At 41.7% G+C, this 21348-nt stretch overlaps 1 protein-coding gene across 1 annotated transcript in view; it reads right to left on the bottom strand.

The window, feature by feature from the left end:
- MCCC2 (methylcrotonyl-CoA carboxylase subunit 2) overlaps nucleotides 1-21348 on the bottom strand; it is a 69325-nt gene that overhangs the window by 32806 nt on the left and 15171 nt on the right. Inside the window, exons 5-7 of the mRNA XM_007974863.3 lie at nucleotides 19976-20103; nucleotides 18148-18260; nucleotides 67-180 (exon numbers count right to left, since the gene is read on the bottom strand). Of these exons, the coding sequence (XP_007973054.3) occupies nucleotides 67-180; nucleotides 18148-18260; nucleotides 19976-20103 (355 nt within the window). The remainder of the gene's footprint in view (nucleotides 1-66; nucleotides 181-18147; nucleotides 18261-19975; nucleotides 20104-21348) is intronic.

Here is a 21348-nt window from a genome sequence, read left to right on the forward strand (position 1 = left end):
GTTAAAATGGTGTGTTTTATGTTATGCATATTTAATTTCCATCAGCCAACATTCTTATGTTCTTACCAAGGGGGGTCCTCCCAAGAAAATGGTACCCTGCTTGCGTACGATGATGTTTTCATCAGCCATGGCAGGCACATAGGCTCCTCCTGCGGTGCAGGAGCCCATGACCACTGCGATCTGGAATCCAAGCACACGACAAATAAATGAGATGCAGCTCGTGCAGTGACTTCTATAGTGTTTGATCCAGAATCCCACAAACACTGCAGTGACCAGGGGACATTACTGGTTGGTCCCTGAACATCATTTAAAAAATAAAGTCCTCTAAATGTTTCAAAGAGTTTTCTGACTTCTTGTATCAAAACATTTTCAACGGCTTATGTCTCACTTGTACAAAACTTATGGACAATCTAATCTCCCTGTCAGAGAGAAGACTGGCCTGATAGACTACTGGCCTGAAAAACCAATGGAGAGAAGAAACCCACAATATACCCATAATTTTGCAAAACTGTATTAAAAGGATAACTTTTATGTCTAATAATAATAATAAGTCCTCTAAACATTTGCCACTTACCTCACAGGAATACTAAAATAACTCTTCAAATAGATGTTATTAATATTTTGTTACACTGGATGTAATACTTTCTAAATATAAAACTAATGTTAAGACTGCAGTTTAAAACCTTACTCAAAAGAAAAGTCAATTGTATTGAAGCTGAGTGATGTGTACATAGGGTTCACAGTACTACTTTCTCTAATTTCACGTGTTTAAAATTTTCCATAATAAAAAGCTTTAAAAAAATCTTGCTCGCAAATTAGTATGGTACCAAGAATAATAAATAAAGGTTTGGCTGATGACTCCTAAATAGGAATGAACAATATCACCAAAGAAAAATAAAGTATATAATGAATATTTTTTAACTTAGCATATGAAAGCAATTTTTGCTACTAATTCCAATATTCCATCAGTTTTCCTTACAGGCATGCAAACAGCATGTTCTGAAAAACAGCATGCCATACTAGTATAATCAAAAGATGAAAGGTAACATGAGTTAGCATCTTTCCATCTAAATGGCCAACACAAAAAGCATTCTTCCTCAACTAAAGCTTTCACGTATGTTATTAAAAGTGGCTTCAACATTTATTTGTCAACATATTACAGAAGTGATTATCACTTACAGTTTTGCTTATCAATCACCCAGAAGTTCGTGTTACAGATATCTATGGCTACAAAAAACTTGCCTACGAGCACAGAGAAACCCTCACGTAGCATTGTCACAATAGCAAAAATATGTAAATAACCAAGATGTCCATCAATACATTTTGAACAGATAAATAAACTTTTGAAGGGGTATATTCTTTTCAAATCTGTGGCAAAAATAACAAAATGTAATGTTAACACTTAATAGATCCAGGTAGTGAGCACACAAGCATTCAGTTCTATTATTCTATATACTTTCTGCATGTTTGAAATATTTTATGGGCTTTTTTTTTCAAGTTTCTGTGGGAAGCAAAGGACACAATTTTACCTTAGCATCCTGTTCTCTGTACCAGAACACTGAGTTCAGCTCAAACTATTTCAGTACTCAAAAAGAAATACAGTCAAGGAACTTAGAGAAGAGTCACAGTGATGTCAAATCTAAAAGGGAACAGTTTTCAAAAATAATACCTAAAGAACTAAGCAGGCATGGCAGAGTCCCATGAAAACAACCAGAGGGCAAAAGGAGGAGAAAGAAAGCAACTGTCAGCAAGAATTCAAAGACCAAGATGAGGGAGGGAGGTGGGGGAGGAAACAGGAAGAGGAATTATTGTGTTGAGATGTAGTTAGACAGGCTCGGCACAGTGGTTCACACCTGTAATCCCAGCACTTTGGGAGGTCGGGGTGGGTGGATCACTTGAGGCCAGGAGTTCAAGACCAGCCTGGCCAACATGACAAAACCCAGTATTTACTAAAAATACAAAAATTAACTGGGTGTGGTTGCACATGCCTGTAAACCCAGCTACTCAGGAGGCTGAGGCAGGAGAATCACTTAACCTGGGAGGCGGAGGTTGCAGTGAGCCGAGATCACGCCACTGCACTCCAGCCTGGGCGATGGGGTGACAGTCCATCTTAAAAAAAAAAAAAAAAAAAAGGGCAGGGGGTGGGTGTGGTAGCTCACACCTGTAATCCCAGCACTTTGGGAGGCTGAGGCAGGCGGATTACCTGAGGTCGGGAGTTCGAGATCAGCCTGACCAACATGGAGAAACCCGTCTCTACTAAAAATACAAAATTAGCCAGGCATGGTGGTATATGCCTGTAATCGCAGCTGCTCGGGAGGCTGAGGCAGGAGAAAGGCTTGAACCCAGGAGGCAGAGGTTGCAGTAAGCCGAGATCGCACCATTGCACTCCAGCCTGGGCAACAAGAACAAAACTCCGTCTCAAAAAAAAAAAAAAAGAAAGAAAGGAAGAAAGAAATGTCATAAGACAAAAGAAAGAGAAATGATGAAACTAAATGCCATCATACCATCTACTACAGACTGAATGTTTGTGTCTCCTCCGAACTCATCTGTTGAAGCCCTGTCCCCAGTGTGATGGTAGGCGGAGGCAGAGGCCTTTGGGGAGTAATTTGGTGAGATGAGGTCATGAGGTAGGGCCCCCCACCCCCCACAGGATTAGTGTCCTTATAAGGAAGAGACAGGAGATCTCTTTGGCCACCATGTGGGAACACAGTCAGGAACAGGGCCCTGACCAAGAACCAGGCCATGCTCGTACCCTTATCTCTGGGGACTTCCAGCCTCCAGAGTTGTGAGAAATAAATGTCTGTTGTTTAAGACATCCAGTAGTCTATGACAATTTGGTATAGCAGCTGGAAATGACTAAGATACCATTTGAGTAGGGGAAGAAGGATGGAAAGGAGATCTAGAAAAGTCTCACAAGGGAATAGCTGACAAATTATTAGCATATCTACTTCAGGGAATTTTACCATATGGCTAAGGACACTACTTCCGACACGTTTCTCCACAGTTCCTCAACAACCAAGGAAATCAGCAGTCCACCTCTCTGACACTAGCTACACAAGCTCAGAAAAGGACAGGAGATTCTGGTAACCAAGCTTTTAAAATGGTCCCCCCAAACCTGTGACTTGGTATTCACATTCTGTGCAGTTCCTTCCTCTTGAATATGTGGTGGGTCCAGTGACTCGCTTGTAATAAAGAGAATATGGCAAGTGATGGATTGTCACCTCTGTGGTCAGCCATGAGAAACTGTCTACCATCCTGCTGGCCCCCTTGCTCTTGCTGGCCCTCTTTCTTGTCTTCTCCCTCTCTTGCTTTGATGAAACCACATGACAAGCTGTGAGATGCTGTAGGGAGAGGCCGTACGGCAAGCAACTGAGGAAGGCCTCTGGTCAGCAGCTCGTAAGAAACTGAGGCCTGCAAAGTGCTAGACCCTGCCAACAGCCATGGGAGTGAGCCAGGAAGTGGGTCCTTCCTAGTCAAGCCCCGAGATGATTGCAGCCACGTGAGAGACCCAGAGCTACGCTGCGCCCAGACTCCCAACCCACAGAAACTGCGAAATAATTAATGTGTGTTGTTTTACACCGCACAAGTTTTGGGACAATTTGTTCTGCCACAATAGGACAATTAATACAGAGATCAAAAAACATCTATCTTAAGTGACTACAATTGAAGTGCATTTGAAGACTTGAGACAGACTTTGTTTGAAAGTACTTATCTAATGTTGTTCTTCAAAGAACCTATCTAAACTGTTCAACTATTCCAGAGATGGCAGACAGTACGTAGAACTTTTTTTTTAATTTTTTCAAGAACAGTTTATGAACCATACTGCAGAAATATGTACAACTTTCTGTGCCATCCCAGAAAGTGAAGGAAAACCAGGAACAGGACACGGAAACCATGTTAGCCAGGATGGTCTCCATCTCCTGACCTCGTGATCTGCCCGCCTGGCCTCCCAAAGTGCTGGGATTACAGGTGTGACCCACTGCACCCGCCTTGAAATGCATTTTTAAAACAAGCCAAGCAGGGTAGCACACGCCTATAATCCCAGCTACTCGGGAGGCTGAGGCAGAAGGATTACTTGAACCCAGGAGTTCAAGACCAGGAAACCATTATGTTAAGTGAAAGAAGCCAGTCACAAAAGACCACTTATCATATATGATTCCCTTTACATGAAATGTCCAGAACAAGCAAATCTATAGATAGAAAGTAGCTTAGTGGTGGCCTAGGGCTGCGGGGGACTGGGTAGAAATGGGGAGTGACTGCTATTGGGGAAACGAAAATATTCTAAAATTGATTCATTCAACTCTGTGAATATCCTAAAAGTCATTGAATTGTACACATGAAATGGGTAAGTTATATGATATTTGATATCTCAACAAAGCTGTTGCAAAAAAAATTTTTTTTTAGCTTTATAATTTCTTTTTTTTTTAATTATACTTTAAGTTCTAGGGTACATGTGCACAATGTGCAGGTTTGTTACATATGTATATTTGTGCCATGTTGGTGTGCTGCACCCATCAACTCATCATTTACATCAGTTATAACTCCCAATGCCATCCCTCCCCCCTCTCCCCTCCCCATAATAGGCCCTGGTGTGTGATGTTCCCCTTCCTGTGTCCAAGTGATCTCATTGTTCAATTCCCACCTATGAGTGAGAACATGTGGTGTTTGGTTTTCTGTTCTTGTGAAAGTTTGCTGAGAATGATGGTTTCCAGCTGCACCCATGTCCCTACAAAGGACATGAACTCATCCTTTTTTATGGCTGCATAGTATTCCATGGTGTATATGTGCCACATTTTCTTAATCCAGTCTATCACTGATGGACATTTGGGTTGATTCCAAGTCTTTGCTATTGTGAATAGTGCCGCAATAAACATACGTGTGCATGTGTCTTTATAGCAGCATGACTTATAATCTTTTGGGTATATACCCAGTAATGGGATGGCTGGGTCAAATGGTATTTCTAATTCTAGATCCTTGAGGAATCACCACACTGTTTTCCACAATGGTTGAACTAGTTTACAGTCCCACCAACAGTGTAAAAGTGTTCCTATTTCTCCACATCCTCTCCAGCACCTGTTGTTTCCTGATTTTTTTAATGATCGCCATCCTAACTGGTGTGAGATGGTATCTCATTGTGGTTTTGATTTGCATTTCTCTGATGGCCAGTGATGACGAGCATTTTTTCACGTGTCTGTTGGTTGTATGAATGTCTTCTTTTGAGAAGTGTCTGTTCATATCCTTTGCCCACTTTTTGATGGGGTTGTTTGCTTTTTTCTTGTAAATTTGATTGAGTTCTTCATAGGTTCTGGATATTAGCCCTTTGTCAGATGAGTGATTGCAAAAATTTTCTCCCCCTCTGTAGGTTGCCCGTTCACTCTGATGGTAGTTTCTTTTGCTGTGCAGAAGCTCTTTAGTTTAATTAGATCCCATTTGTCAATTTTGGCTTTTGTTGCCATTGCTTTTGGTGTTTTAGACACGAAGTCCTCACCCATGCCTATGTCCTGAATGGTACTACCTAGGTTTTCTTCTAGGGTTTTTATGGTATTAGCTCTAACATTTAAGTCTCTAATCCATCTTGAATTAATTTTCGTATAAGGAGTAAGGAAAGGATCCAGTTTCAGCTTTCTGCTTATGGCTAGCCAATTTTCCCAGCACCATTTATTAAATAGGGAATCCTTTCCCCATTTCTTGTTTTTCTCAGGTTTGTCAAAGATCAGATGGCTATAGATGTGTGCTATTATTTCTGAGGGCTCTGTTCTGTTCCGCAAAAAAATCATTTTTTTAATAAGAGTCAAAAAATAAGTACAAAGGAGTCAAAATTCTCAAACAAGTATCTAACAGGCAAAATCTTGTTTTTATTTTTAATTTTGGGGGGTACATAATAGGTCTATATATTTATGGGGTACATGAGTTTTTTTTTTTTTTTTTTTTTTTTTTTTTTTTTTTTAGTAGAGATGGGGTTTTGTCATGTTGCATTCATCTGTGGTACAACAAAGACATTACATGAGCCCACACTGGACAAAGTTTACTGGACAAAGCTCACTGGACAAGTGATCTGAAACCCCAGAAAGAAAATTCTGCGGCATTCTCCACTAAGAGGACACTGAAAGGATATAAGATGCATGACCAGAAACGTGGCCCAGGCTGGTCCTGAACTCCTGTGCTCAAGCGATCCTCCCACCTTGACCTCCCAAAGTGCTGGGATTACAGGCATGAGGCATCACACCCAGCCGAAGACGTTTTGATACAGGCATGCAATGTGAGATAAGCACATCATGAAGAATGGGTATCTATCCCCTCAAGCATTTATCCATTGAGTTGTAAACAATCCAATTATACACTTTAAGTTACTTTAAATGTGCAGTTATTATTATTGACTACAGTCATCCGGTTGTGCTATCAGATAGTAGGTCTTACTCATTCTTTCTTTTTTTTTTTGTACCCATTAACCATCCTCACATTCCCCCAACCTTCTACTCCCATTCCCAGCCTCTGGTAACCAACAGGCAAAATCTTAATATTGCTAAGAACAAATTCTGATGACAGAAATAAAAATTAAATTAAAAAACAGAGATAAAAGAGCTCACTAGTGATTAGTCACTGTCATGCAATGTCATACAATCTCTTCTCTCTTTTTGTTTTGAGACTCTGTTGCCCAGATTGGAGTGCAGCGGCACAAACACAGCTCACTGCAGCCTTGACTTCCTGGGCTCAAGAGATCCTCCCACCTCAGCCTCCCGAGTAGCTGGGACTACAGGTGCACCACCACGCCCAACTAATAATCTTTGTAATTTAGTTCTGAGTCATTCACTTATTCACGAAAGGTGACAAAGTGAATGGAACAAGAGTTCTGCCACTGTGTCTGCTTTTTCTTTTTTTTTGGAGATGAGGCCTCCCAATATTGCCCAGGTAGCACTCCTGGGTCAAGCAATCCTCCTACCTCTCAGCATCCTAAGAAGCTGGGAGTACAGGCATGAGCCACTGTGCCCAGGTGTATCTGCTTCTTCCTGTATCTGCTTCTTCCTCTCAAAAAGCACAGGAATCCCAGGGCCAAACAGCATTAATAACTTGCCATGTCCCAAAGCATTCATTGGTGGTACCACAAAGTCGCTACATGAGGACACTGAAAGGACATAAGATGCATGACCAGAAACTTTTCTGACCAGACTCGGAGGCAGAGATTTGGCTTGTGATGTGGTACAACACAGGCATTGTGCCAGGACAGACATCACAGGGACCTGCATCTGCAATGGGACAGAGGTGAACTCCAGAGAACTCCACCGAGAGGCTACGGTCCACCCAGTCACCAGTGAGGTGGGCCTGCTCTGTGACAGGAACAAACACCTCTTGCAAGGTAAGGTGATTCTAAGACTTGAATCAAGAGTAAGAAAGTACAAGAAGGATGAGGATAAGACATACCTGACAGTAACAATTCTTGTCAGCCCCTCCACAGAAGGCACAGGCAACATTTCTGAGCAAAAGGAAATGAGATGCTACAAAACAGAGGTAATCATCTGGAAAAGCTTTAGATTGAATTTCATTACCCTCCAGGTCTTGCCTAAACAAAGAGAGACTGGGTCTCCTTGCACCAAAAGCAAATTACATATTGTAGGTCAGCAGCCTGCCCCATGGAAAGGGTCTCTGACAGGGAGCTAAGAGGTTTTTGATCTAATTCTGAAAAGCTTGGTGAACTCTAGACCTCAGTTCCTCCCTGCAAAATTGTAGAATACTATCCAATTCATAGAAATACTGTGATAAATGTAATGTAACTTGGAGGGAGAAAAAAGTTCCAACTGCTTGATGAAAAAGCCATTAAAAATATAATAATTTTTTCTAATGTCACCTTACTTCTTTTTCAATTCAAAGTAGAAAGCAGATACTACTGCCCACATCACATTTTTCCTGCCCCTACCTGAAAAACCACCATTAAAAAATAAAAACCAGAAAATATACATCTCAATTCAATAGCTGTCAAGAATTTAAGAGCTTTATCAACTATACTGACTGATCAATACCACTGATTTGATAGTAGTCATGCTTATCTATGCCAACTGGATAGATTGAAACGCACACAGAATACAAAAAGTCCATCTTACCCAGTATGTTCTGTTTCCCCCTCAATCTTTTTGTCAGAGGGCCTCAAAGTAATCAAACAGTGATTTCGTTTCTCCTAGGCCCTATCCATCTCCATGACAGGTTGAAATTAATTTTTTTTTTTTTTTTGAGACGGAGACTCACTCTATAACCCAGGCTGGAGTGCAGTGGTGCAATCTCGGCTCACTGCAACCTCCATCTCCTGGATTCAAGCGATTCTACTGCCTCAGCCTCCCGAGCAGCTGGGACTACAGGCACACGCCACCACACTCAGTTAATTTTTTGTATTTTTAGTGGAGACGGGGTTTCACCATGTTAGCCAGGATGGTCTCGATCTCCTGACCTAGTGATCTGCCCGCCTTGGCCTCCCAAAGTGCTGGGATTACAGGTGTGAGCCACCACGCCCACCTTGAAATGCATTTTTAAAACAAGCCAAGCAGGGTAGCACACACTTGTAATCCCTGCTACTCAGGAGGCTGAGGCAGGAGGATTACTTGAACCCAGGAGTTCAAGACCAGCCTGGGCAACATAATGAGGCCTGTCTCGAAAAATAAACAAATAAAACAACAAAAGGCCACATTGGTTCATGCCTGTAATCCCAGCACTTTGGGAGGCCAAGGCAGAAAGATCCCCTAAGCCCAGAAGTGTGAGACCAGCCTGGGCAACATAGTGAGATAGTGAGATTCCATCTCTACAAATATAAAAATAAAAATTAGCCAGGCATGGTGGTGTGCACCTGAAGTCCCAACCACTTGGGAGGTTGAGGCAGGAGGATCACTTGAACCTTAGAAGTTAAGGCTGCAGTGAGCTGTGACTGTGCCACTGCACTCAAGCCTGAGCAACAGAGTGAGACCCTGTCTTAGAAAAAAAGAAAAAGGATGCAGTACCTATCCTAAGCTCCTCAGAACAATTACCAAGGTGAAAACAGTGAAAACCAACAAGATACATTTCAAAAATAATAAGCTAAGGCAAGCAGGGAGGAGGAGGGAGGTAAGGTAAGAGGAAAAACAGGAAACCTGAGAATAATTTTAAATATGTCTCCAAAAAGAAGTGAAAATAGGCAGAATACAACACAAAGGAAAAGAGAAAGGCCTGAGGAATTGCAACTAAGTATGGCTAGATGAATGATGCCTATTTGAGAAGAAATAAACTATTCATTCAAACAAAAACACCTTGTTGCTTATATTAAAACAAGAAAGAGAACCAATGCACCAGAGCAAAGATCAATCTACAGCAAACTAGACTATCACTAAACTATAAAAATGAAAAGTAATATGAGACCTAAAGAAAACACATATGAAGATCCCACTTCTGTGGAGGATTCTAAGCCTCACACTTAAAAAGCCAGACATGGAAACCATAATCAGTGTCTCAGACTGTTTGCTGCTGCTATAACAGAATACCCAAGACTCAGTAATTTATATAGAAAAGAAATTTGGCCTGGCATAGTGGCTTATGCTTATAATCCCAACGCTTTGAGAAGCTGAAGTGGGAGGATTGCTTAAGCCAGGAGTTCGACACCAACCTGAGCAACAAGACTTCATCTCTACAAAAAAAAAAAAAAGAAAGAAAAATTTAAAAAGAAATTTACAGCCGGGCGCAGTGGCTCAAGCCTGTAATCCCAGCACTTTGGGAGGCTGAGACGGGTGGATCACGAGGTCAGGAGATCGACACCATCCTGGCTAACCTGGTGAAAATGCCGTCTGTACTAAAAAATACAAAAAACTAGCCGGGCAAGGTGGCGGGCACCTGTAGTCCCAGCTACTTGGGAGGCTGAGGCAGGAGAATGGCGTGAACCCAGGAGGCAGAGCTTGCAGTGAGCTGAGATCCGGCCACTGCACTCCAGCCTGGGTGACAGAGCGAGACTCCATCTCAAAAAAAAAAAGAAATTTACTTTTCACAGTTCTGGAAGCTGGGAAATCCAAGAGCATGGCACTGCCATCTGACAGTCATCCCATGGTAGAAGAGCAGAAGTTGGGAGGGCAAGAGAGGGCAAGAGTGTGTGAGACAGACAGTAAAAGGCCAAACTCCCACAATGACAGCATTAATCCATCCATGAGGGCAGAGCTCTCATGACCTAATCGCCTCCCAAAGGTGCCACCATTTAACATCACCACAATGGCAACTACGTTTCCAACACATAAACTTTTGGGGGACACATTTAAACTGCACCTTTGGGAAAATAAAAGAAGCACATTGCAAAGATCATCATGTCATCAGGCCTCTGATATGGAGAAGGCCCAGAGAAGACATTCTCATAACATGAGACTCGAAGAAAGACCACCAGACACCAACACATCAACTCTTTAAACTTCAGAAACAATTAAGGGGTCTTAAAACCTGCCATGAAAGAAAGATGAAACAGAAGAGAACGTAAAGGTAAGCACCTAGCTTAACTACCTTTTCTGCTTGACAGCAAAAGAAAATGTTGAAACTTGGAAGGTCTATAGGAATCTATCCACATTCTTACAGCAGCAAAGATATAGAAAACTATACAGATATGATTGCCAATAGACACACTCTTTGAAATAAGTAGGTAAATGAATTTACAATGGGCAAGGCAAATAACATTAAATAAAAACCAACCTTGGAGAGAAAAACAACAACTAAATTTGAGTAAGGAAGCTGATGCTTACTATTGAAATGAATACATAACATAATTGAACTTAAAAGTGATTAACTTATATAATAAATATAAGGAATTGTTGTATCAGTCTGTCTAAACCAAAGTCTTAAATAAACAACAAAACAAATATTAAAATTAGGAAATAGAACCACTAATATCTATCATGTTATAACTTTAATAGTTATAAGGAGATTCATCTTTTAATAAATATTAAGTAAACAGCATCTCAGAGAAATGTGTGAGGATATAAAAATTCATCTAAATTGTCTCGAATCTCAAGTAGCTAACAGACTAGTAGAGGAAATTAGTCCAGATATATCTAGATCAAAGGGATAAATGCCATTAGTAAGGCACCGTACAAGAACTATGGGAGCTAGGAGAAAGAAAAGATTACTTCCAGTAAAGGATTCCGGGATTTCCTTAAAAGGGTGGCATGGGTGATGTGTCTTGGAAGATGGGTTGGAGACTCAGATCCAGGAGGATGAGGGGAAAGAGGACCAGCACAGGCCTGAGCAGATGGTCAAAAAAGGCCAGAGTATATATGGAGACTAGTGACTGCATCAGGTTGACTGCAGTTTAGGGTCCAGAAGCAATAATGCTAGAAAGTTAGGTTGAAATCTGATCACACGGGGACTTAAGTATTGGGCTAAGAAGTAGGAGCTTTGTTTTGTAGCAAATAGTAACAGGCGGGCCACATAAAAGAATAACCTTGCAGCACGTGTCCACTGTATGGGAAAGGATAGACTAGGCAGGCAGGGACGCCAGGCAGGCGAGGTTAGAGCCACAGTGTAGTGATAACAAAGGCCTGAGCTACCTCTGGGGGTGACAGTAGGAACAGAGTGGAGAGGACCTACCCAAAAGTGAAACCAACAGGACTCATCAGTGTATTCGGCAAAGGCTTAGGATGTGTTGACTTTGTGCCCAGCATCAGAGCAACTGCCGGGGATACAAAAATGACAAAGATGTATATTTTTGACCTAAAAGGACTAAGTAAGGGAAAATGAAGAGAAAAGAGCCAAGGATGACATCAAGTCCTAGGGAGAGAGCAAGGGAGTGCTAGCAGCAGATGGGAACTCAGGTGAAGGAACAAATGAGCAGCAGAAGTTAATGTGTTCAGTGTCTAGTTTGAACCTAAGTCTAAAAAGACAGAGGAAAAAGTGATTTTCCTACTGTCTGACACAGTCACTCAATACCTCTAACACCAGATATGTGGGGGTATTTCTCCACACACCAAGCAGTTCTCTAGCAGACACCAGCTGTCCTCTAATCCAATTTAGTTCTTACACTGTCTACCTAGAGACAGCCTCAGATCCCACAGACTGAGGGCTCAGTCCTACAAGATGGCCCTCACTTCAGATGCCAATCCACAAGGAGCAGGTTGTCACCTATATTTCTGATTGACTGTAAATCGGGGCTGCCACTACCCATCCTTGGGTTTGATTAATTTACGAGAGTGGCCCACAGAACTCAGGCAAACACTTTACTTACGTTTACTGGTTAAGAAGGACACCATAAAGGATACAGATGAATGGCCAGATGAGGAGATACATAGGGTGAGTCTGCAAAAGTCCTGAGTGCTGGAGCTTCTGTCCCCACAGAGCGGGAATGCACCATCTTCCTGGCACTTGGATGAGTTTGCCAGCTCAGATGCTCTCTGAACACCCTAGTTTAGGGATTTTTATGGAGGCTTCATCACAGAGGCATAGTTCATTCTTAACTCAATCCCCAGCCCCTCTCCCTCCCTGGAGGACAGGGCTGGGACTGAAAGCTCCAAGTTTATGGTCATGGCTTGGTCTCTTGGTGACCAGCACCATCCAGGAGCCCACTAAGAGTCACCTCATTAGAACAAAAGATGCTCCTATCACCCAGGAAATTCCAAGGGATTTTGGAGCTCTGTGACAAGAATGAGGGTCAAAGACCAAATCATAGAACAAAAGATTCTTCTAGTACCCCTATCTACAAGGTATTAGGAATTCTGTCTGAGGAACTGGGGCAGACACCAAATATTGGAACAAAAGAGCCTCCTAGTAACCCTACTGCTCAGAAACTTACGAGGATTTTAGGAGCTCTGTTCCTGGAACTGGGGACAGAGATCAATGTGTATATTTCTTGTTATTTCACACTAAGGTACCAGCAGGAAATTGACTGAGAAAGCAGAACCCCTGAGGTTCAGAAGTGGAGATGTAGAGGGGGGTCAAGACTAGAGAAAGATCAGGGAGATGACAGGTAATGAGATCTGGCTAAATCATTAAATAAATAAATAAATAAATAAGGGCACACCAGTGGTATGAAGCATAAGGAGAATTTCAGGAAAAAGGAAAAAAATGATGATACCAAGAGGCTGTGCAGAGTGACAATCTGGTCTCGGCTGGTGAAATTCTCATAGGGCACGGAGGTTTGAAGGAGTGAGCAGTCAGAAATGAAGACACTATGCCAATCCTTAAGAACGTTGGCTGGGTGTGGTAGCTCACACCTATAATCCTAGCACTCTGGGAGGTCAATGCGGGTGGATCACCTTAGGTCAGGAGTTCAAGGCCAGCCTGGTCAACACAGTGAAACTTCTTCTCTACTAAAAATACAAAAAAGTTAGTCAGGCGTGGTGGTGCACGCCTGTAGTCCCTGCTACTGGGGAGGCTGAGGCAGAGGAATTGCTTGAACCCATGAGGTGGAGGTTGCAGTGGGCCGAGATTGTGCCACTGCACTCCATCCTGGATGACAGAGTGAGACTCCATCTCAAAGGGGGGGGGGGGAGGGGCGGGAAAGTAGCCACCTAGGGTGGGAGAAAAGCTTCAAAAACAGCAGAAGCTAGAAAAGGTCTTTATCTTTTGGCATCATTTTGGTGCTTTTTGTTTCCTTTAAAGAAAAGGTACCAACATGATTTTGGGGTGTGAGAAGAAAAATAAGCAGATAAAAAAAATTGTTTTTTCATTTTTAAAAGATGGGGACCGGGCTGGGCATGGTGGCTCATGCCTGTAATCCCAGCACTTTGGGAGACCGATGAGGGCAGATCACTTGACCTCAGGAGTTCGACACCAGCCTGGGCAACACAGTAAAACCCTGTCTCTACTAAAAATACAAAAACTAGCTAAGCATGATGGCATGTGCCTATAGTCCTAGCTACTCGGGAGGCTGAGGCAGGAGAATCCCGTGAGCCTGGGAGGCAGAGGTTGCAGTGAGCCAATATTGCACACCACTGCACTCCAGCCTGGGGGACAGAGCAGGATTCCATCTCAAAAAAAAAAAAAAAAACAGAGAGATGGGGTCTCACTATGCTGGCCACGTTAGGTCTTAAACTCCTGGCCTCAAGCAATCCCCCACCTCAGCCTCCCAAAGTGCTAGGATTAGAGGTGTGAACCACCATGGCTTGCCCAAGAAAATTAATCAGAGTAAGAGAAAGATAAAGATACTATGGAAACTTAAAAATACAGTTCATAAAAATATGGGAAGGCAGGCCAGGCGCAGTGGCTCACGCCTGTAATCCCAGCACTTTGGGAGGCCAGGGCGGGCAGATCACAAGGTCAGGAGATTGAGACCATCCTGGCTAACACGGTGAAACCCTGTCTCTACTAAAAATACAAAAAAATTAGATGGGCATGGTGGCAGGCGCCTGTAGTCCCAGCTACTCGGAAGGCTGAGGCAGGAGAATGGCATGAACCCAAGAGGTGGAGCTTGCAGTGAGCCAAGATCGTGCCACTGAACTCGAGCCTGGAAGACAGGCTCCATCTCAAAAAAAAAAAAAAAAAAGAAAAAAAATATATATATATGGGAAGGCAAACCTTAACCCTAAACCTCCTATTCCTATTTAAGGGAAACATGAAAAAATAAAGGCTAAGAGAAGTAGCTCAAATAAATACTGATGTGTGTGTGTGTGTGTGTCTGTGTTTGTGTGTCTGTGTATGTGTGTGTATATTATAGACATTATAAATAATATGAACTATATAATATGAATTAGATATATAATATGAACCTCTTGGAATTTAAAAAAGAAATTTCTGTTATCATATATTGAGTCTCCATAGTATCTTTTCTGACCCTTTCCTGAATGTATGAGCCCTAAACCTGAAATCTGCACTGAAGATGTCAGGCTCTGTGTGAGTACTTTTCTTCGGACTGAAAACATTAGTACTTACTCCATCTTTCTTCTTTGATATATTGTATATTATAAATATATATATATTTTCTGGAGACAGGTGTCTCATTCTGTCACTCAGGCTGGAGTGCAGTGGTGCAATCATGGCTCACTGAAGCCTCAACATCCTGGGCTCAAGTAATCCTTCCACCTCAGCCTCCCAAACAGCTAGGACCACAGGTGTGTGCCCAGGCTGTTCTCATCTGGGCTCAGGCAATCCTCCTGCCTTGGCCTCCCAAAGTACTGGGATTATAGGCATGAGCCACCATGCCCAGCCCTAATATTTTTAAAAAACAAAAATAAAATAAGTAAAAGGAAGATAGATATTCAGTCAAATGCCCTTCAGATATTTTGAGTTTTTTATCATAAGCAGGTATTGCTTATTCCAAGAAGTATGTACACTTTTGATTTTTAAAAGATCTGATTTTAAAGCACTTCAAACTTCAAAGTTCCACAGGAATAGAGACTTCAGCTGGCAGCAGAAAGACACAGCAAAGAACATGTTAGATGATAAGGGGCTATAGTGCTTAAATAGGCTTCCCCCGACAAATGACAAAAAGATAGAGCCATATCCTAATCCCCAGAATCTGTAAAGGTGATCTTATTTGAAAAAGGTATTTTTGCAGATATAATTAAGAATCTTGTGGATTACCTGGGTGGTCCTTAAATCCAATGACAAGTGTTCTTATAAGACAGAGAAGGAGAAGACCCAGGGAAGGTCATGTGCAGATGGAGGCAGATATGGGAGGGAGGTAGCCATAAGCCAGGGGAATACCTGGAGCCACCAGGAGCTGGAAGAGGTTAGGAAAGGAACAGAATGTCCCCTGGAAGCACAGCCCTGCTGCCACCTTGACTGCAGAGTTATGGCTTCCAGAACTTCACAGAATAAATTTATGTTAGCCAAGCATGGTGGCTCACGCCTATAAGCCCAGCTACTCGCAAGGCTAAGGTGGGAGGATCGTCTGAGGCCAGGAGTTCAAGACCAGCCTGAGCAACATATCAAGACATTCATCTCTAAATAAATACATAAATTTCTGTTGTTTTAAGCCACCCTATTTGTGATCATTTGTTACAACAGCCCTAGGAAACCAATAAAAGGTAAGCTATAAAAATTATAACACCAGGCCCAACATGTTGGCTCAGGCTTATAATCCCAGCACATTGGGAGGCTGAGGCAGAAGGATTGCTTAAGGCCAAGAGTTTGAGACCAGCCTGGCCAACATAGCAAGATCCTGTTTCTCCAAAAGATAAAATTATAATACCAGATTAAATGGACATCGTAATAAGAATTTCATATAGATAATGCAATGGCCATCTGTGCAAAAGTAAGCAAAGCCGAAGTTTCTATTTAGATAAATAAAACATAAAGGTAGGCAAGGTGACTGTGTAACAGTAAAATATACCATAAACAATTACAACCAACTATGTTGATAGAAAAATCAAAAAGATATACAATAATTGCAAGTGTAGATTAATTAATCAGAATATTAATAAAAATATGACAAACTTAAGAAATCCTATAAGGAAATGAAAACACAGTAGCAGCATCTGTATTATAAATATTCCAACTATGCAAAAAAGATTACAGAATAACAAACATCCATTAGCCTAATACCTAGTCTTAATAAATCTTGATATTAGGCAAAATTTACTTCAGATCTTTTTTTTAAGGAATAACGTATTTGGTCAGGTGCGGTGGCTCACGCCTGTTATCCCAGCACTTTGGGAGGCCGAGGCAGGCGGATCATGAGGTCAGGAGATTGAGATCATCCTGGCTAACATGGTGAAAATCCGTCTCTACTAAAAATACAAAAAATTAGCTGGGCATGGTGGTACGTGCCTGTAGTCCCAGCTATTCAGGAGGCTAAGGAAGGAGAATGGCGTGAACCCGGGAGGCAGAGCTTGCAGTGAGCTGAGATCGCGCCACTGTACTCCAGCCTGGGCAACAGAGCGAGACTCTGTCTCAAAAAAAAAAAAAAAAAAAAGGAATACAGTGTTTGAGACATAGCTGAAGTGCCTGTCTATCTCCTACCTCATCCCTGTCTCCTCCTTCCCACCTCAGAGGCAACCACTGTTCTAAAGCTGAGTGTGTCACTCCCACGTGCATATTTGTACACAAATAATATACAGTAGGATTTGATGTATTTAACCTTTACATACATAGTAATTAGCTGTACATTGATTCTAGTATTTTTTTACTCAATCTACTTTTTGAGACTTATGTTGACAGATGCAATTTTAGTTCATTCCTTTTAACAGATAAAACTGTATTATTAATCTCCCATTAGTGGACAGTTAGGCTATTATCTAACTTTTGCTCTAACAAACAATGCTACAATGAATTTTTCTTTTTTCTTTTTTTTTTTTTTTGAGACACAGTCTCATTCTCTTGCCCAGGCTGGAGTGCAGTGGTGCAACCACAGCTCGCTGTAGCCCCAAACTCCCAGGCTCAAGTGATCCTCCTACCTCAGCGTCCTGAAAGCTGGAACCACAGGCATGTGCCACACCACACTCGGCTAATTTTTTATTTTTTTGTAGAGACGGGGTCTCCCTATGTTGCCCAGGCTGGTCTCTCACTCCTGGGCTCAAGTGATCCTCTCACTTCAGCCTCCCAAAGTGCTGGGATTTCAGGCACAAGCCACGGTGCCCGGGCATGAACTCTTCTAAGTATCTCTTCATGCATATATTAGAGTTTCCCTAGGGTACAGCCCTAGAAAAGGAATTACTGGAGCCCTTTCTTTTTAAACCCTGTTTTCCTTTTAAAAACCTGTTTTTTGTTTGTTTGTTTATTTGTTTGTTTGTTTGAGATGGAGTCTCGTTTCGTCACCAGGCTGGAGTGCAGTGGCACAATTTCAGCTCACTGCAACCTCCGCCTCCCAGGTTCAAGCAATTCTCCTGCCTCAGTCTCCCAAGTAGCTGGGACTACAGGCACGTGCCACCATGCCCAGCTAATTTTTTGTGTTTTTAGTAGAGATGGGGTTTCACCGTGTTAGCCAGGATAGTCTCGATCTCCTGACCTCGTGATCCGCCCACCTTGGCCTCCCAAAGTGCTGGGATTACAGGAGTGAGCCACCGCACCTGGCCTAAAACCCTGTTTTAATAATCGTATTACAACACAGGAATATTCCTATAGTTAATAAAAGGCTCTAGTTGGAGACAACCTTAAGATACTCTCTGTGGAAAAAGATTAGATTTTGTTTTAAATTCTGTTTTACTTTCAAGCCACCACAGAGTACCTAATTAGTAAAGACATTTGGAGTAAAAAGCACCACTGTACACTTCATTCATGAAAAATTACCTGTGCAATATTTTTAGAAGACATAATTGCCTGATTATAGAACAAACGGCCAAAGTGGTCTCGATCTGCAAACACATCAGCTTGTCGAGGTAAGTATGCTCCTCCCGAATCAGCTGAAGACAAGGAAAATGAGAAAAATAAGTATCTCTATGAACAAAATGTGCTACACGGAGGGAAACTTGTATCACTGACAGCATTGGTTCTTAGTCACATTCACAAAAAACTTGCCCTGTCTTTCTAAACTATTATAGAGCCTCGTTCTCCAAACCCCCAATACAGCCAAAAGGATTCATTGCCCCAAACCCATTAGGCTTTGCTACCTCTGTGCAAAATTCTCCTTGAAATATTTAGAACATTCTCTCCTTTGAGGACCAGCTAAACTCCCAGAAACATCATAAATTCTTGAAGAGTTAAGGTGGAAAAGTCTCTTTCCTTCTTCTAAACCAATACAAAAACCATCTACAGAATTCATATAACAATTTATACATATTGCCTTCTGATACTGTTTTTATCGCAGATTGGAGTGGTGGGTACATATGTCAGCTGCGTTCAAAGCAGAGCTCATTACTTCACAGCTGTGTGATTACAGGTGTGTTTCCTAGCCATCCTATGCCTCAGTTTCCTTACCCATGAAATGAAGATAACAAAAGCAGCCATATCATATAGTAGGACGACTTGAAAAATGTATAGAAAGCACTTTGTTCAGAATCTGCAACCATTAAGTCTTTTGTTGGTTGCACATTATATATGCTGTGTCCAATTCATTATGAGCTCACTGAAGACAGAGACAACAAAATCCTCCTCACAGTATCCCCTATAATGACCGGCACAGCACCTGCAAGCAGCTGGGCCTCATTTGCTATTTTCTCTATGTGCAGAGCAGTTCGTATTGTGGGTTAACCAGGTAAATTCAATTTCACAGAAAAAACAAAAAGAAAAAATACCTCTACATCAGTACCCGTTCAAATACCTGCATAAATGACCAACATATGTTGGAATTTTACCAGACTAACCCAATATCCAGGAAAGGCCCCTTTTAAACTGCTTTGCTTTCAGGTTCTTTGATTTAAATGTATTCTAATTTCAAATATAAGTTTACTTTCATTGGAAATTAAATTTACTTTAAATTACACCTGCTCAAATTATATAATACTTGAATATCTAACACAGTACCTGGCACTCAAGAGATCTATAAATATTGACTATTTTTTTTCACAGTTTGAATCCATAAGGTTAAAAGAAAAACAGAATCTAGAGAACAAAAATTTTTTAAAAACCACCGTGCCGGGCGCGGTGGCTCAAGCCTGTAATCCCAGCACTTTGGGAGGTCGAGACGGGCGGATCACGAGGTCAGGAGATCGAGACCATCCTGGCTAACACAGTGAAACCCCGTCTCTACTAAAAAAAAATACAAAAAACTAGCCGGGCGAGGTGGCGGGCGCCTGTAGTACCAGCTACTCGGGAGGCTGAGGCAGGAGAATGGCGTAAACCCGGGAGGCGGAGCTTGCAGTGAGCCGAGATGCGGTCACTGCACTCCAGCCTGGGCGACAGAGCGAGACTCCGTCTCAAAAAAAAAAAAAAAAAACCACACAACGTGTAGAGAAAAAAACTGGCATGCATCAAAATGTCTATTATGCACTAGCACTATGAGCAGTTCCTGGTTACTTTCCCCCAGAGTTTTCAGCAAAGAACTTGTGTTTCCTTTTAATTATGGGAGAAATCAACACATTTTTAAAATACCCATCCCAAATGTAATACATACAGCCTTCCCAAGTATCTTGCATTTTACCAGCTAATAATAGTGTATTTCACCACTCTTGTGACTTGCCTAAGTAGATGCAAGGGAGCCTGTTTTGCATGGCAATTTCTTGTGCCCGTAATTGTTTTTTCACAGTCACTGGGTAGTAGGTACCTCCTTTGACGGTGGCATCATTGGCAATAATCATGCATTCTACTCTAAAAGGCAGAAATTTCATTGGAGAGAGAATTTAAGAGATTTCTTCAAAACTAATTACATTCATTACAAGACACCCCAATACGACCTTCAACTTCTAGTACACATTACTATTAACATCCATTAGCAGGCAACAGTCTTAGGACATAAATGCAAGCTTTAATCACATATTCATTTATATAATACAAAATGAATACTTTTAACAAGTTTATAAACTCATACTTGGTTTTTGAAGAGTCATCGATCCTAGATTAGTAATGAAAAACTAACAACCTAAGCCATGTGTCATAATGGTTCTTTGAATGAAAGGGTCCTAACAAGATGACAACAATGAAAAACAAAATCCAAGTCTCAAGGGAAAAGAATTTCCTCATAATAAGCCTTCAAAGTAATAAGCCTTCAAAAATAAATCCTAAAAGGATTTAGGAGGGTATTTTGCAAAAATGAAAACTGACCTATAGTAGTAAGATTTACTTTTTTGTATTTTTGTTCTTCAACATTACAGCCCCATGGTTTTCTATAAAACTAAAAGTAGTCTAAAATATAACGTTTATCTTGCGTGAAGTCAGAATGAATGCAAACTTTAAAATAATATACTGAAAACACGTGAAAGGTGTACTGAGTCGTCAACAGTGCCCTTTCTCACCATAGCCAGTCTACTGGGTGTGAGTCACAAAGACCAGGGCGGCCGACAACAATGGCTGGTTGGGGAAACTGCACAGCACTGGCAGGAAACCTTAAGGGCAGAGGTACCCTTGAAATCTGAGATGACAACAGTGTGCTCTTTACAAAATTCAATTTTCTTTATGTTTATGATGTTTGTGTTACCTCACTTTATGCTGCCTACAACTCTAAAGAGTGAGTCATTAAAGCCCTGCTGAAAATAGAGAACGGCAACTGAACACCCAGCACAGGGTAGTGTTGGGCTTCTCATACTAGGATATGTGGCCAGCAGGGCTCACCACAAGACAAACAGGACTCTTCTTTGAGCGTCAATTTTATTCCCTAGGTCATGTAAAACCTTTTCTGCACTGCAATGAACGATTTTATAGAATAGAATGCAAACTTTTAATGATTTAACATTAAAGAAACTAGACCTCAAAGGAAATGCAGGCTTCTCATAGGTTGCTGGGCCATAACCTCACACTCCAGAGTGTGTGCTCACACTTCCTACCACTGGGGGTGCTACGCTAGAAAGTTTAAGAAGCTCTGGTACTGGAAAGAGGCCAGGCTGTGAAGTCAGACAA

The sequence above is a fragment of the Chlorocebus sabaeus genome, chromosome 4 (genome assembly GCF_047675955.1).
Source record: "Chlorocebus sabaeus isolate Y175 chromosome 4, mChlSab1.0.hap1, whole genome shotgun sequence".
Taxonomy (NCBI): Eukaryota; Metazoa; Chordata; class Mammalia; order Primates; family Cercopithecidae; genus Chlorocebus; species Chlorocebus sabaeus.